This window comes from Oncorhynchus mykiss, chromosome 1 (assembly GCF_013265735.2).
Source record: "Oncorhynchus mykiss isolate Arlee chromosome 1, USDA_OmykA_1.1, whole genome shotgun sequence".
NCBI lineage: Eukaryota > Metazoa > Chordata > Actinopteri > Salmoniformes > Salmonidae > Oncorhynchus > Oncorhynchus mykiss.
In genome coordinates this window covers 76,805,628-76,819,186 of record NC_048565.1, presented here as the reverse complement: position 1 = coordinate 76,819,186, position 13,559 = coordinate 76,805,628, and the positions used below count along the sequence as shown (strand labels likewise).

The 13,559-nt window shown below is 43.9% G+C and overlaps 1 protein-coding gene and 1 pseudogene across 1 annotated transcript in view; both read right to left on the bottom strand.

Moving 5' to 3' along the window:
- The window catches only part of LOC110532693 (formin-2), a 51,943-nt gene extending 45,036 nt beyond the window's left edge, over window positions 1-6,907 (bottom strand). The window contains exons 1-2 of the mRNA XM_036989873.1: window positions 4,897-6,907; window positions 1,622-1,794 (exon numbers count right to left, since the gene is read on the bottom strand). Coding sequence (XP_036845768.1) covers window positions 1,622-1,794; window positions 4,897-6,880 — 2,157 coding nt within the window. The 5' untranslated portion in view covers window positions 6,881-6,907. The remainder of the gene's footprint in view (window positions 1-1,621; window positions 1,795-4,896) is intronic.
- A 2,714-nt stretch (window positions 6,908-9,621) lies between these two features.
- Window positions 9,622-12,902, bottom strand: LOC118966716 (annotated as a pseudogene).
- Window positions 12,903-13,559: the final 657 nt, after the last annotated feature.

The window sequence follows — 13,559 nt, the reverse complement described above, 5'->3', positions numbered from 1 at the left end:
TGGTCAGAACCTGTCATAGCCCCCTACTCTATCACATCAACAATATTTTCCCCATAGAGACAATGCTGATTCATTATAGTGGCACTATAGTGAGTGATTAGATCTCAGGGAATCAAAAAAGGCTGTCTACTTTTACAGGGGAGAGGACAGTGAGGACAGAGAGAGATAGGGAGGGAGGAAGAGAGAGAGACAGGAATGAGAGTGGAGTTGAAAGAGTGTGAGAGAGAGATAGGAATGAGAGTGGAGTTGAAAGAGAGAGAAAGAGTGTGAGAGAGAGATAGGAATGAGAGTGAAGATGAAAGAGACAGAGTGAGAGAGAGAGAGAGAGAGAGAGAGAGAGAGAGGAATGAGAGTGAATATGAAAGAGTAGCATTACAAAAATGGAAGAGAGGAAAATAAAACAGGGCAAGAGATTGAGTGAGAGAGAGAAAAAAGGGTGAGGGAGGACAGCGGGTGAGGGAGGAGAGCAGGTGAGGGAGGAGAGCAGCGTTGTCAATAGACACGGTTAGAGGTTGACTCTGGTCAAGCTGAATAATGCAGGGTTGCGGGTCCAACCCCAGGTAGAGACAGTGAAAGTGGATGACATGCGCGAACCAACCCAGCCACAGTGAGCCTTCTCAAGAGCAGCCTGAGCCCTGGGCACGTGGGGCTCTTATGCAACGCAGTCAGCAGATGGTCTACGCATGCAGATGTATGTGTGTCACAGAGTGACTGTTTGTAAGGCATGCGTGTGTGTGCGCATACTGTATTTATATGTGATTTTGTGTGCATGTTATGACTGAGTGTTTGTGACAGTGTGTTTATGTGTGTGAGTGTATCTAAGGGGGAGGTGCACAGCGCAGCCAGAGACAAATGCTCATCTGTTCAGACACAAATCTGCTTTGGTGGCTGAGCAAAAGAAAAGCAGCTCTGATCACATGGCACATCAAGAAAGGAAACATGACAACCCATTGCCTCACAACACAATGTTCAGTCCCTATGGAGATACTGCAACAGGAAGCCCCCCCCCCCCCCCCCCCCCCACACACACACACACTCACACACACACACACACACACACACACACACACACACACACACACACACACACACACACACGATTGCATGTACACACGCAATAGCATTTTTTTCTAGTTATGAAAAATTACTAAGCCGTGAAATCTATATTTAAATCCTCAGACTAAGAACCTTACAGCTGAGTGGATTCAGCTGCAAGGGGCATGTGATAAAAATGGCACTGACAGCGCGCTCAACGAACTTTACTTGGAAAATTATAACCACACAAACATGAGATTACGTCCGAGTGAAGCGTTACTGGGAAAAGGATTTAAACATTTATGAAATCAGTTTCATATGTTTAGGCTGACCATGAGAACTGTTGTCAACATGAGGAAACGCTCAAATATAAAAACATCCAGATATGGAGATAGAGTATAGGGAGGGAGATGGTGGATATTTGATACATAATCCAGAATACATTTGTTTGAATAAATTTGTTCATAATAAACTATCCTCCAGTGAGTGATACTAGCCAGTTCAGGCGATCAGCCTTTGATCAGTGTGATATTTGTTGAAACGGCAGCAGTAAAACAATGTAAGTAAGTAAAGGGTTGGTTCTCACATTAAAGGTGACTGTGGCTGGAGTGACAATGTCTTCATGCTGCTCTCTGAAACAGTCACTGAGGGGCTGCAGCAGCCCCAGGCCCAACATACGACAACACAACCTCTCCGCCTCCTCCTCCGTCACTCCCTTCCCTTGCTGCTGCAGACATAGACGCTCCAACAGGGTGTGTCCTAAGGAAGAGAAAGAGAGAGAGCGAGAGAGAGAGAGAGAGAGACAGAGAGACAGAGAGGGAGACGCAGAGAGGAAGAGGGAGAGAGAGCGAGAGAGAGAGAGAGAGAGGGGGGGGGGGGGACAGCAACAGAGACATAGAGACAGAGACAGTGACAGAGAAAGAAAGAAAGAAAGAAAGAAAGAAAGAAAGAAAGAAAGAAAGAAAGAAAGAGAGAGAGAGAGACAAAGAAAGAAAGAAAGAAAGAAAAAAGAAAGAAAGAAAGAAAGAAAGAAAGAAAGAAAGAAAGAAAGAAAGAAAGAAAGAAAGAAAGAAAGAAAGAGAGAGACATTCATAAAATAGATCTGGGGAAGACACACCGTTATGAAGAAACAGATACTGCAGAGGATATTGATGCGACAGCAGAGGGATTTTTGTAATTGATTGAGATACACACAGATGTAAAATGAAGAGAGAAACATTTAACGTTCAAAGATCTACAGATAGAGAGTGAGATAGTAGATCACAGATTCAGACAAGATAATTAACACCTACATCTACATGTGCAAGCAGCTTCAATAATTGACTCATACGAGTGCAAGCAGTTTCGATAATTGGCACCTACAAGTGCAAGCAGTTTCAAACTTCTAATCTACATCATTATAGAAAATGCTGGAGCAAAAGCGTATATGGCTTATATTAGTTATCACTAAGTAGCTAACGTATCACTGTATAATGTTTGTTTTTATAAACTGGGTGGTTCGAGCCCTGAATGTATCTTGGGGGTTTGTTGTATATGGCCAATAGACCACGGCTATGGGCTGTATCCAGGCATTCTGCTCTGTGTTGTGGCTAAGAAGAGCCCTTAACCATGGTATATTGGCCATATATCCCACCTCCTTATGTTGCAAACACAATTAGAACAGTAAAAATACATGTTTTATCATACTCGTGGTACATGGTCTCATATGCCACAGCTTTCAGCCAATCAGCATTCAGGGCTTGAACCACCCAGTTTTTAAAAACAAACATTATACATTGATACGTTAGCTAGATGTAGTACTGCAAAACAGTATTGTGTTACTACTATTATTTTATATATACTGTGTTTTCAACTTCTCTGTGCAACATCTATTGGTCCTGAGGTGGCCAAAAGAGGGCACCTTCTTAGAAATCACATGATGGAAGATGCTTTCTGCAAATGCCATGGCTTAACCTTCACATTAACAGCTGGCATTTAAACAGTACTCTAGGCTACCATCAAAATAACAATATTTATCAGAACCATCCTGGTCATTGAGTCATAGGAGGTGGGGAGGAATAATCCTACCACATTGCTCAGCTGTGTATGTTACGAAAGGGATGGCCTAGACAGAGCAAGGGAAGGCCTGGTTTTCTAATCCAGAGAGGTCACAAGTCATGGCAATGTGACCAGAGGAGCTTTGGTGGGGAGACGTAGGCCTACTCCTCTACTGATCCATGTTCTACTGGCAGGAGATTCAATTAAAACAGTCAAGCTAATCATCTATAATGCTATTATATGCGTGTTATGACTTGAATTAGCTAGAACACGTGAGCCAACTGCAAATAACGCCAAAGGTCAATTACTTAGGACTAATAGCAAAGAAAGGTCAATTACTTAGGACTAATAGCAAAGAAAGGTCAATTACTTAGGACTAATAGCAGAAATCTAAATTAACGCCGCACGACGCTGCAAAGTAGTTTTTTTCAACGTTGTGATACAAAACTTCTTCTTGTCCTTGCAATGGATGTTTTTTAGATTATGATTAGGTAAGGATAGTTCAAAGCTATTTTAGGCTTATCTAAGCAGTGTGATTAAAGAACATGAAGAAATCAAAATGTTTGTTAAAATGCGACGTTGTTCAAGAGCCAACCCTCTTTTAGATACACAGACAGTATGATGATGAACAACCTTATCCAAAGAAACTGTATTTTTGTTTCCTTTAAAGTGTGACAAAGATGAACACAAACAACAACAGCAAAGAATCTCCTTCCCCTCAGTGTAAAGGCTAGTGACCCCTGTCCCTATTGATATTTTTTTTTATTTTATTTTTTTTAAATTTTACCTTTATTTAACCAGGCAAGTCAGTTAAGAACAAATTCTTATTTTCAATGACGGCCTGGGAACAGTGGGTTAACTGCCTGTTCAGGGGCAGAACGACAGATTTGTACCTTGTCAGCTCGGGGGTTTGAACTCGCAACCTTCCGGTTACTAGTCCAACGCTCTAACCACTAGGCTACCCTGCCGCCCCTCTCTAAAACAGATCCATGTCACATGACTGAGTGCTCCAATAGCTGAGGCAAACCAGGGCCAGACTGGATAACAAGATGGTCTGGTTGATAAAATGATAAACTGATAATTAAGTTTGACAGCTCAATCCTGGGCAAGACAGCAACCTACCACTGTATCAAGGAATGATCTGAATATCTAGCTACAGTTCAGCTGTGCAAATGTGAAGAGGTTCAATCAAATTTGATTTATCACAGACTTTACCGTGAAATGCTTACTTATGAGCCCTTTCCCAACAATGCAGTGTTAAAAAGTAATACAAACATTCTGTGAGTGTGGGTGTGTGTAGCCCTCTCAGACAGTTAGGCAAAGAACGGCATTGCCATGGGTGAGTGATAATTTTCACAATCAGCACTGCTGCGGGAACAGAGAGCTGAAACAGCTGAGCCCCAGACCATCAGCCTTCTGTAGTCTAATAATTCTGAGGAGGATATCCATGTCAACATATTGCTCCATAAGGTACAGCACAGTATGTTCTTACAGGGGTTGATATTCAAATTCAATATAACAGTATAATTACAGAAATACATTTATATCTATTGGTCCTATATTTATAAATACACAATGGTTATTGTAATTTTACATGATGATAATTATCATTACACACTCACATTACACACATTATCATTACACACTCACATAATCCCTGTTTGGCAAAAAGGCTCAAAGCCCAAAATGATGGCTTACTACAACCAGCCTTCCATGGATTCCCAGCCATAATATGCCTAAATTATTATCTAACCAACATATTTACCCCATTTATGCCAATGTTACCCTGTAACTCATTTAGCACCTCTATGCTCAATCACTTACCAGAGAAGACATCTTGATTTGGCCCTGTGGTGGTGTTCTGGACACCTGAGAGGCGTAGTCTGGTGCCTAGGGTCAGACTAGCCCCTGGGATGCCTCTCTCTGACCCCCCATGCTCCTGGAGGTCAGCGGCATCCTCATGCCTAGCTCTGAGGCCTTCCAGATCCTTGGTCCAGTCTGCAGAATGACTGAGAGGCCCGGCGATACTGCAGGACCTTTGCCTGGTGGTCCTCCACAGCTGGGCCTTGTGGCCCCCATACCCTGCCCCAGAGCCTGGCCCCATCCTACGGGGGATAAGGGGGCTTTGGCTGGGGGAGCCTATGGGGGATGTCAACTGCCTGGTGGTGGTCTTCACGTAGGAAGGGTGGATGGGAGGATAGGGCTTGACAGTGGAGGTAGTGGAGGACGTCCTTCTGGAAAGGGCTCTTTTAGAACTGTCAGCCGTCAGCAGAGAGACAGAATAGCTACTCTTCCTCCTGCTCATAGACCGGAAGTCTCTCCCCCTGTCCCCCTCCTCCCTCTCCACAGTCAGGTCCATGTTACTGACACTTCTGGGTGACCCTGAGGTCGTTCCCAACCTGATGCACCTGACCCCCTCGATGGTGCTACCCCCCTCATCAAAGCTCTGGCTCTGAGTCAGCTGGGAGGTCACCACCGGACTCTCCAGGTCGTCCTGGGGCTCCTCGGCGCTCTCATAGGATGTGGTGGTGGCGGTGGTGTCTGGGAAGCTGTAGGTACTGGTGGTTTTGGGCAGGGGGCTTCCACTGCTCCTCTCGGTGTCGAAGGCAGCAGAGGAGGGGCCACTGTCACTTGGTGAACCTAAATCTGACTCCTCCCCAGATGCAACACCTCCCTCTGCCTCTGACTGTCCAAGCTCAGCACTTTGGTCTGGTCCTACAGTATCAGGAACAACAGGTGTCTCATCCACCTGTCCCTTGTCCAGGTCTGGCCCCTGAGTGCAGACTACCTCTTGTGGGTCAGTGGGGTCAGGGGCTAGGGGTTCAACATCATCATCGGAGATGGGGGAGGTGACCCCCTCAGCCAAAGGGACAGTGACCCTATCCAGGACCCCGTCAGAGGCCCCATGCTGCTCCCTAATAGCCTGCTGGATGTCCGACAGCAGATCTTCATGATCAGCCGCAGCAGAGTGGAAGCTGTAGAGGTCCCCGTCTGATCCTGAACTAATCCTCTGGCCCTCGTCCTCCGGCCCCGATGTTGTCAAGTGGCCTTGTTCTGGCTCACCATCCGACATCATTCCCAGCTCATCTGCCGAGAGGCTGCTGTTGACCCCACCAGTCTCCTCCAGCTGGGATCCCTTGCTGTCCAGGATATCCTCCTTGGACAACCCCTTCGCCTTCGACAGACTCTTCCTGAGCCGCATACTGGAAAACACAGAGCTTTTGGATTCCGATTTGGATTTCTTCTTGCCGGCATCTCCCCCTTTGGATTTCTTGCCTTTATTAGAGCACTCCGGTTCTCTGTCCTCGGCTCCCCCATCACAGGGGGTGTCTCCCCCAACCACCTTCCTCTGCTTGGCCTCCTGGTTCCCCATGTTCCTAAACAGGCGGACCCCCTTGGCGATCAGGCCATGCTGCTGGGGCTGTTTCTCATGGGTTGCTGAACTGGTTCTCCGGGAGCTCAGCACTAATCCCTGCCTGCTCGTCGGTGTCAGGAGCAGCTGTGAGGATGCTGCTGCTGAGAGGAGGCTGACAGACTCACTGTCTCCCTCCCCCTCCCTGCTCCTATCTGCTCGCTCTGCTTTGTTGCATAACGGGCTGCTGGATGAGCGACCCAGTCGAGCATGCTCAATGCGAGGCTCCTCCCCGTCCAGAGAAGGCGGAAGCGGATGGTGAGTATGATGTTGTTGTTGTTGCTGTCTGCGGAGCAGGTTAGTCACACTACTCTTCCTCCTGTCTTTAAACGCTGTGGTGAAGAAGCTCTCCTTCAGGAAAGGTACCTGGGTCTCTACAGTCTGAATGGTCTGCATCCTGACTGCAGGAGGGTACAAGCTGGACAGTCTAAATTAACAACAGAGAGAGTGGAAGTATTCAGTAGCCATTCAGTCAGTTTATATTGAAACATAATTCTTTACAGTAAGATCAGAGGCACTTTGTTTTCAATGGAACCTATAGGGAAGACTGAAAAAAAAATTCCAGGCAAAATTCCTATTCAAATCACGTTTTGTCATGTAATATAGTTAAACCCTAATCTATGCTTTCAAAGTGTCTGCTAATGCCATTATCATTAATCCATCATCTGGAGGAAAAATATAATATAATAATAGCTCTCTGGTTTGTGCTACAACAGCATTATAAACATTTCATATCCATTGTGGTGTTTACCCATTATAAACCTAGTATTTAACACTGCCTTGTTTTTTCTCATGTTTTATTCTCCTGGGTATTCCCTGTACTGTTACAAATATGTCAGCAGTTGTTTGCGTATGAATAGCTCTGTGTTTAGTCTGTGTTTTAGTACACTGAACAAAAATATAAACACAACATGTAAAGTGTTGGTCCCATGTTTCATGAGGTGAATTTTTTCCCCCCAGAAATGTTCCATAGGCACAAAAAGCTAATTTCCTTCAAAGTTTGTACACAAATTTCCCTGTTAGTGAGTGTTTCTCCTTTGCCAAAATAATCCATCCACCTGACAGGTGTGGTATATCAAGAAGTGATTAAACAGCATGATCATTACACAAGTGTACCTTGTGCTGGGGACAAAAGGCCTCTAAAATGTGCAGTTTTGTCACACAACACAATGCGACAAATGTCTCTCACGTTTTGAGGGCCGTGCAGGAATGTCGCTGAGTGCAGGAATGTTTACCAGAGCTGTAGCCAGATAATTTAATGTTAATTTCTCGACCATAAACTGCCTCCAACGTAGTATTAGAGAATTTGGCAGAATGTCCAACCGGCCTCATGGCCAAAATGTCCAACCGGGGGGGAATTGTTGCAACAATCTAAGAAATTGTTGCATGTTGCATTTATATTTTTATTCAGTATATTACTATGACCCTGAACTAACACATCTTCCACAGTGACATCTTCAGTACTGTACAGTAGGTCCATGTAGCTAAATATTTATTTCAGGGTATTCTGTTGATTCTTATCATTTAGACACTGTAATCAATACATCTAATTCAAACAGTGATTACTTGTTGAACATTGGGTGTGGCTCATTGGTAGATCATTTCTGGAGAATGCTTGGCAAGAAACTGGCCACCACGGTACATCTATCAATGATCAGCATTTGAACTCAGATGTGCAATGCATATATGTTTACCTGAGAATAATACTTTTCAACTTTAATTATTAAAAAAAATGTATGCAACATCACTACTTTAAGATTCATTTTCTTGATTATTAATATTAATTATTATCTGTGTAGTAATAGAACAGAACGACTAGATTAGGCCTACCGTACACTGTGATACAGTATAGTCCAACCAATTAAATACTTGCCCAGTAAACTGTTTAAGCAATTTATCACTAACAACTGTCTGCACAAAGACGGAAGGCTACTGTTTATCTTCCAACATAGAACAAAATACATTATCACATTGGGCGAAAAGGAAAATCTGCTAAACGGTTTACATGAATAAGATACAAGTTATACATACCTTCAGTTCAATATATATAATAGCAGTCACTCTACACCCACAGGAGAGAAGAGAAAGTCCTTTCCTGAGCGTTTTTTCTCCAGTTTTGAGTGGAATACAATCAATTGTTTGTAATCTCCACTGGGCTGCTCCTCTTCCTCGGTCACATGAAGAAGTGGTACTTATCATCACATGTCCTGATCCTGGTCATACTCAACTTCGCTCTGCTCCTCCTTCACAACACACAACAACATCCTGCTGTTACTAGGAACACAGCCTGCTGACAGGCAAACTATTTCATTATGATATGATTAGCACTAATGCTAATGCCTAACACATTTTCCAATACAAACCATGTGGTCGTACCACAGTAATGCACTGAATGTATACATATAATTGTATTATAAAGGGCCCCCCCAAAAAAAATGAAATGCAGCGGACATACAGTCAGTCAGCCGGTATCATATATTAGTATAGTTTAGATGATTCTGTATCCAATATCTCTTGATGTTTTAATTGGGGTGAAACGTGTAATATACATGTACTTTTTTGTCATATAATTGCAAGGTGAGGTCAGAAAGCTGGAGTCTTTTAATCTGTACATTGGAAGTATTTCAGAGTGTTCGCTCTCTGGAACGTAATGAATAAAAACGTTTAACATGTACAGAGAATATAATATAGAATATAATAATATATGCCATTTAGCAGCTGCTTTTATCCAAAGCGACTTACAGTCATGCATGTCATGCATGGGTGGTCCTGGGAATCGAAACCACTCTTCTGGCATTACAAGCAGCATGCTCTACTAACTACAGATTACCACTTTCATGAGTGATAAGATCTCTTGTTTATAATTATACAATTACTAATTGATGGACAATTTGCGATCTTCATTGTTCAGATCATTTTGGATGTTTTGCTCAACCCTAAATGTAATAGTTCAACTCCAGTATACTCAGTTAGTTGAGAGGTGTGATTTAGTTTCAAGCTCTGGGTATAGTACTGTGTCATGTGTAATAAATCCACACAGTCACCAAGGAGACTAGTGTGGCCACACATGTTTAATGTTGGCTCTGAATAAAAAAACATCTTCTTTTTATTAAACAAACAAAATTAGATAGTCTTGTTTATTCAGCTCCAGCTGCCTGTGACAAGAGAAAAGAAGGGATCAACATCATCCTTTTCATCCATAATCCACACATGAACACTTGAAATAATACAATGGATGAGCCTCTGTGCTCAGCTTTGCTTTAAATTTCGTTTATAAATTTAGTAGGAGTTGTCTTATATTCTTTAACATTAGAAACTGCATCAATATTCTCTAAGTATGGGTTTCTCAGAGACCTCTAAGTCATTATGCTCCAATAAAGTTATTAGGTCAATATCGACCTGTATACACTGAACCATCAAGTGGTGAGGATGATGAGGATATATTTGAACATGTGTGTTGGGTCTGCGTCTGAAATAGCACCGCATTCCCTATGGGTCCTGGTCAAAGGGAGTGCACTATACAGGGTATAGGGTGCCATTTCCGATGCAGCCTAGGCGTAACAGCAGATCTGTAATGTGTTCGTGTCCGGCATAGCGGCCCTTGGCCATGAGCTTGTTGACCTGGGTCTCAGTAATGTCACAACGCTCCTCTACCTCATCCAGCTTATGCTGCACCGTCCTGAACTTAGACATGTGGAAGTTGGATGGTTCCTCCTTGGAGGGGGAGAAAGTGAGAGGGAGAGAGGAAGAGGATACAAGAACAGGTAAGGAGGGAGAAAACCAGATAATAACAATGTAATGATTCTCCTTATACAGTGAGTATTTGACTGCAAGTCTACTGTGACTGACTGCTTCCTCAGCCTGCCTCCTGTAGGTCTTCACTTTCAACTGCAACTTGTCCGCCAGGTCCTGCAGTATGCTGACGATTTTCTTATCTTTCTCAGTCTGTGTGAGATAATAGTCAACGCTTACAAGTCATGCGTGCGTGTTTGTGTGAGTGTGTGTGTGAGTGAGAGTGTGTGCAGGTGTTTCTCTTACCTTGTAGGTGAGCTCCTTGACTCTGCGCTCATACTTGCAGACTCTCTTGACAGCATCCACACCTCCTCTCTGCTCGGTCTCCACCTCAGTCTCAAGATCACCCACCTGTAGCACAGGGGACATGGACACAATGTTTGAGAAGGTGTAATCAATACTCAATGAAATTATATATACTACTACTTTTATACTTGGCATCATAACCATCATTATCACCAAGATATTATTTGGTATCTGTACCGGCCAGAGAAATGCTATATTCTTCGATATAATGTGCCACAATTGAACATAAAACTCTGAATTGGACAATCAGATTGTATAGTGTATCATCATACCTACATTCTCTAGAAGGGTGTCCTCTCAGATGTTTGCCTGGGGTTGTAGACTACCATACAAGCCACATTATGAGGATTCACATCAGTGATATGCTTCTTGGTCTTCTCCTCTGCGTTCCTGGCCTCCTGGATGATGTCGTCCACCTCGCCTTGCACTGTCACCAGGTCAGTCTGCAACTTCTTCTTGGTGTTCAGAAGTCTGGTGTACTGGAGGAATAATAATTTATGATGAGTTGAACCTCAAGATAATCTCAAGAGAACATAATGTACAAGTCACATGATGGGAGTGGCAGGGTAGCCTAGTGGTTAGAGCGTACAAATCTGTCGTTCTGCCCCTGAACAGGCAGTTAACCCCCTATTCCTAGGCCGTCATTGAAAATAAGATTTTTTTCTTAAATGACTTGCCTAGTTAAATAAAGGTAAAATAAAAAATAAAATAAAATAAAATGATGGGAACTGGAAATGGCTTTTCACTCGTGTTAGCTGGGAGTGCAGAGGTCCCACACGCTTGTTGGCGTCTACCAGCTTGTGCTCGCCCACTTTGAGGCCTCTCTCTGTCTGCTCCAGAACAACTCCTCAATCTCAGCCACCATCAGAGAGTTCCTGCGGTCAACCATGGCGGGCTGCTCCTTCATGTCTTCATCGGCATGCTGGGACAACGACATATAGGGACCACAGTGCATTCTAGAAAACTCACAGAACTCAAGGAAGACCCTCGAGCAACTGGCCAAACCATAATTTGTGGACTTACACTGTATGCTACTCGCAGAATAAACGATTTAAGTCAAGAAAGTCATTATTTGCTACTGATCAAGACAATTCCCTCACTATTTTTCAGTTTTTTTTAACCTGATGTCATGGCTTTTGTACCTTGAGCTGTCAATAGACATTCCTGTTTCTGGGCCTTGGTGGTCTTCCTGTTGGAGTGCCTCAGCTGGATATCTATCTTGTTCAGGTCTCCCTCCATCTTCTTCTTCACTCTCATGGCGTCGTTTCTGCTGTGAACCTCAGAGTCCAGAGTGCTCTGCATGGACTCTGCTAACCTCTGGCTCTTTCGCTTTATCTTCTCCATCTCCTCGTCCTTCTCCGCCAACTTCCTGTCCACCTCTTTACCTTCTCCATCTCCTCGTCCTTCTCCGCCAGCTTCCTGTCCACCTCTTTACCTTCTCCATCTCCTCGTCCTTCTCCGCCAGCTTCCTGTCCACCTCACTCTTTATCTTCTCCATCTCCTTGTCCTTCTGCGCCAGCTTCCTGTCCACCTCTCTTTTGATGTGGTTCAGCTCCAGCTGCAGGATATTAGACTCCTCATACTCTAGTTTACCCTAAATGGACAAAGCAAAGTAGTTGTTTAAATGTGTTTATACAGCATTTTCAACCTGTAACAGTTTAATGTGTTTATACTTATGGAACAGCAGTGGGCTCTACCTCAGCCTCTTCCAGAGCGGTCTGGATCTCACTTCTCTGTCTACACAGTTTTATTTGCTTTCTCCGGCTCACGGATGCTCTTGCCAGTCTCTCCGAATCTGTTCAGTCAAGTCAGCGATCTCCTCTGCACACACAAACACAACATTGGTTTATAATAAGGAGATTTTCAGGGGACATACATGGTTGATACACAGTTTTGTTGTAGTTTGCTCTTGTTGCAGATTCTTTTTTTTCTCCCTTTTCAGGGTCTCCAGCTGATCCTCCTCATAGGAGTTCTTCATCTTGAAGAGCTCAGTGTTGAGAGATCAAGAATCCTTCTGAGCTCCTTCCAGCTCAGCTTGGCACTCCTCAAAATTTTACTTCCACTCTGCCAGGATCTTATCAAAGTTTCTCTACTTCTTGTCCAGGTTGGCGGACTAGGTGTTGGCCCTCTGCACATCAATCATGAGGTCCTCCACCTCTCCCTGCAGCCTCTGCTTGGTCTTCCCCAGAGAGGCCCACTTTGAGTTCACTGCCTCAACAGTTTCCTCAGCCTCCTGCAGACGATTATGGTTGCCATGAAGACCAATGAAGAATTTCAACATAACAAAATGCAATGCAAGGATGTTCAGAAGCAAAACACATTATGCATACTTATTAAACTACATCTAAGTGTTTGTTGAGTGTTAGGCCTATTGAAAGTGTTAGATTTTGACAACGTGGGAAGTGTTCCTGTCTGAAAGTGAATATGTTAGCTGCTTCTCCCACTAACGTGCTGATGCATATTGTTACTGGAGATACTATCGATGACAATCTACAGTGTATTAACTGGTATGCTCCTACTAATCTGCTAAGACATTAAGAGATACTTGTTCCCGAAAAAAATCCATCATCATAAGTACCTAGGTGTCTGGCTAGACTGCAAACTCTCCTTCCAGACTCATATCAAACATCTCCAATCGAAAATCAAATCAAGAGTCGGCTTTCTATTCCGCAACAAAGCCTCCTTCACTCACGCCGCCAAGCTTACCCTAGTAAAACTGACTATCCTACCGATCCTCGACTTCGGCGATGTCATCTACAAAATGGCTTCCAACACTCTACTCAGCAAACTGGATGCAGTCTATCACAGTGCCATCCGTTTTGTCACTAAAGCACCTTATACCACCCACCACTGCGACTTGTATGCTCTAGTCGGCTGGCCCTCGCTACATATTCGTCGCCAGACCCACTGGCTCCAGGTCATCTACAAGTCCATGCTAGGTAAAGCTCCGCCTTATCTCAGCTCACTGGTCACGATG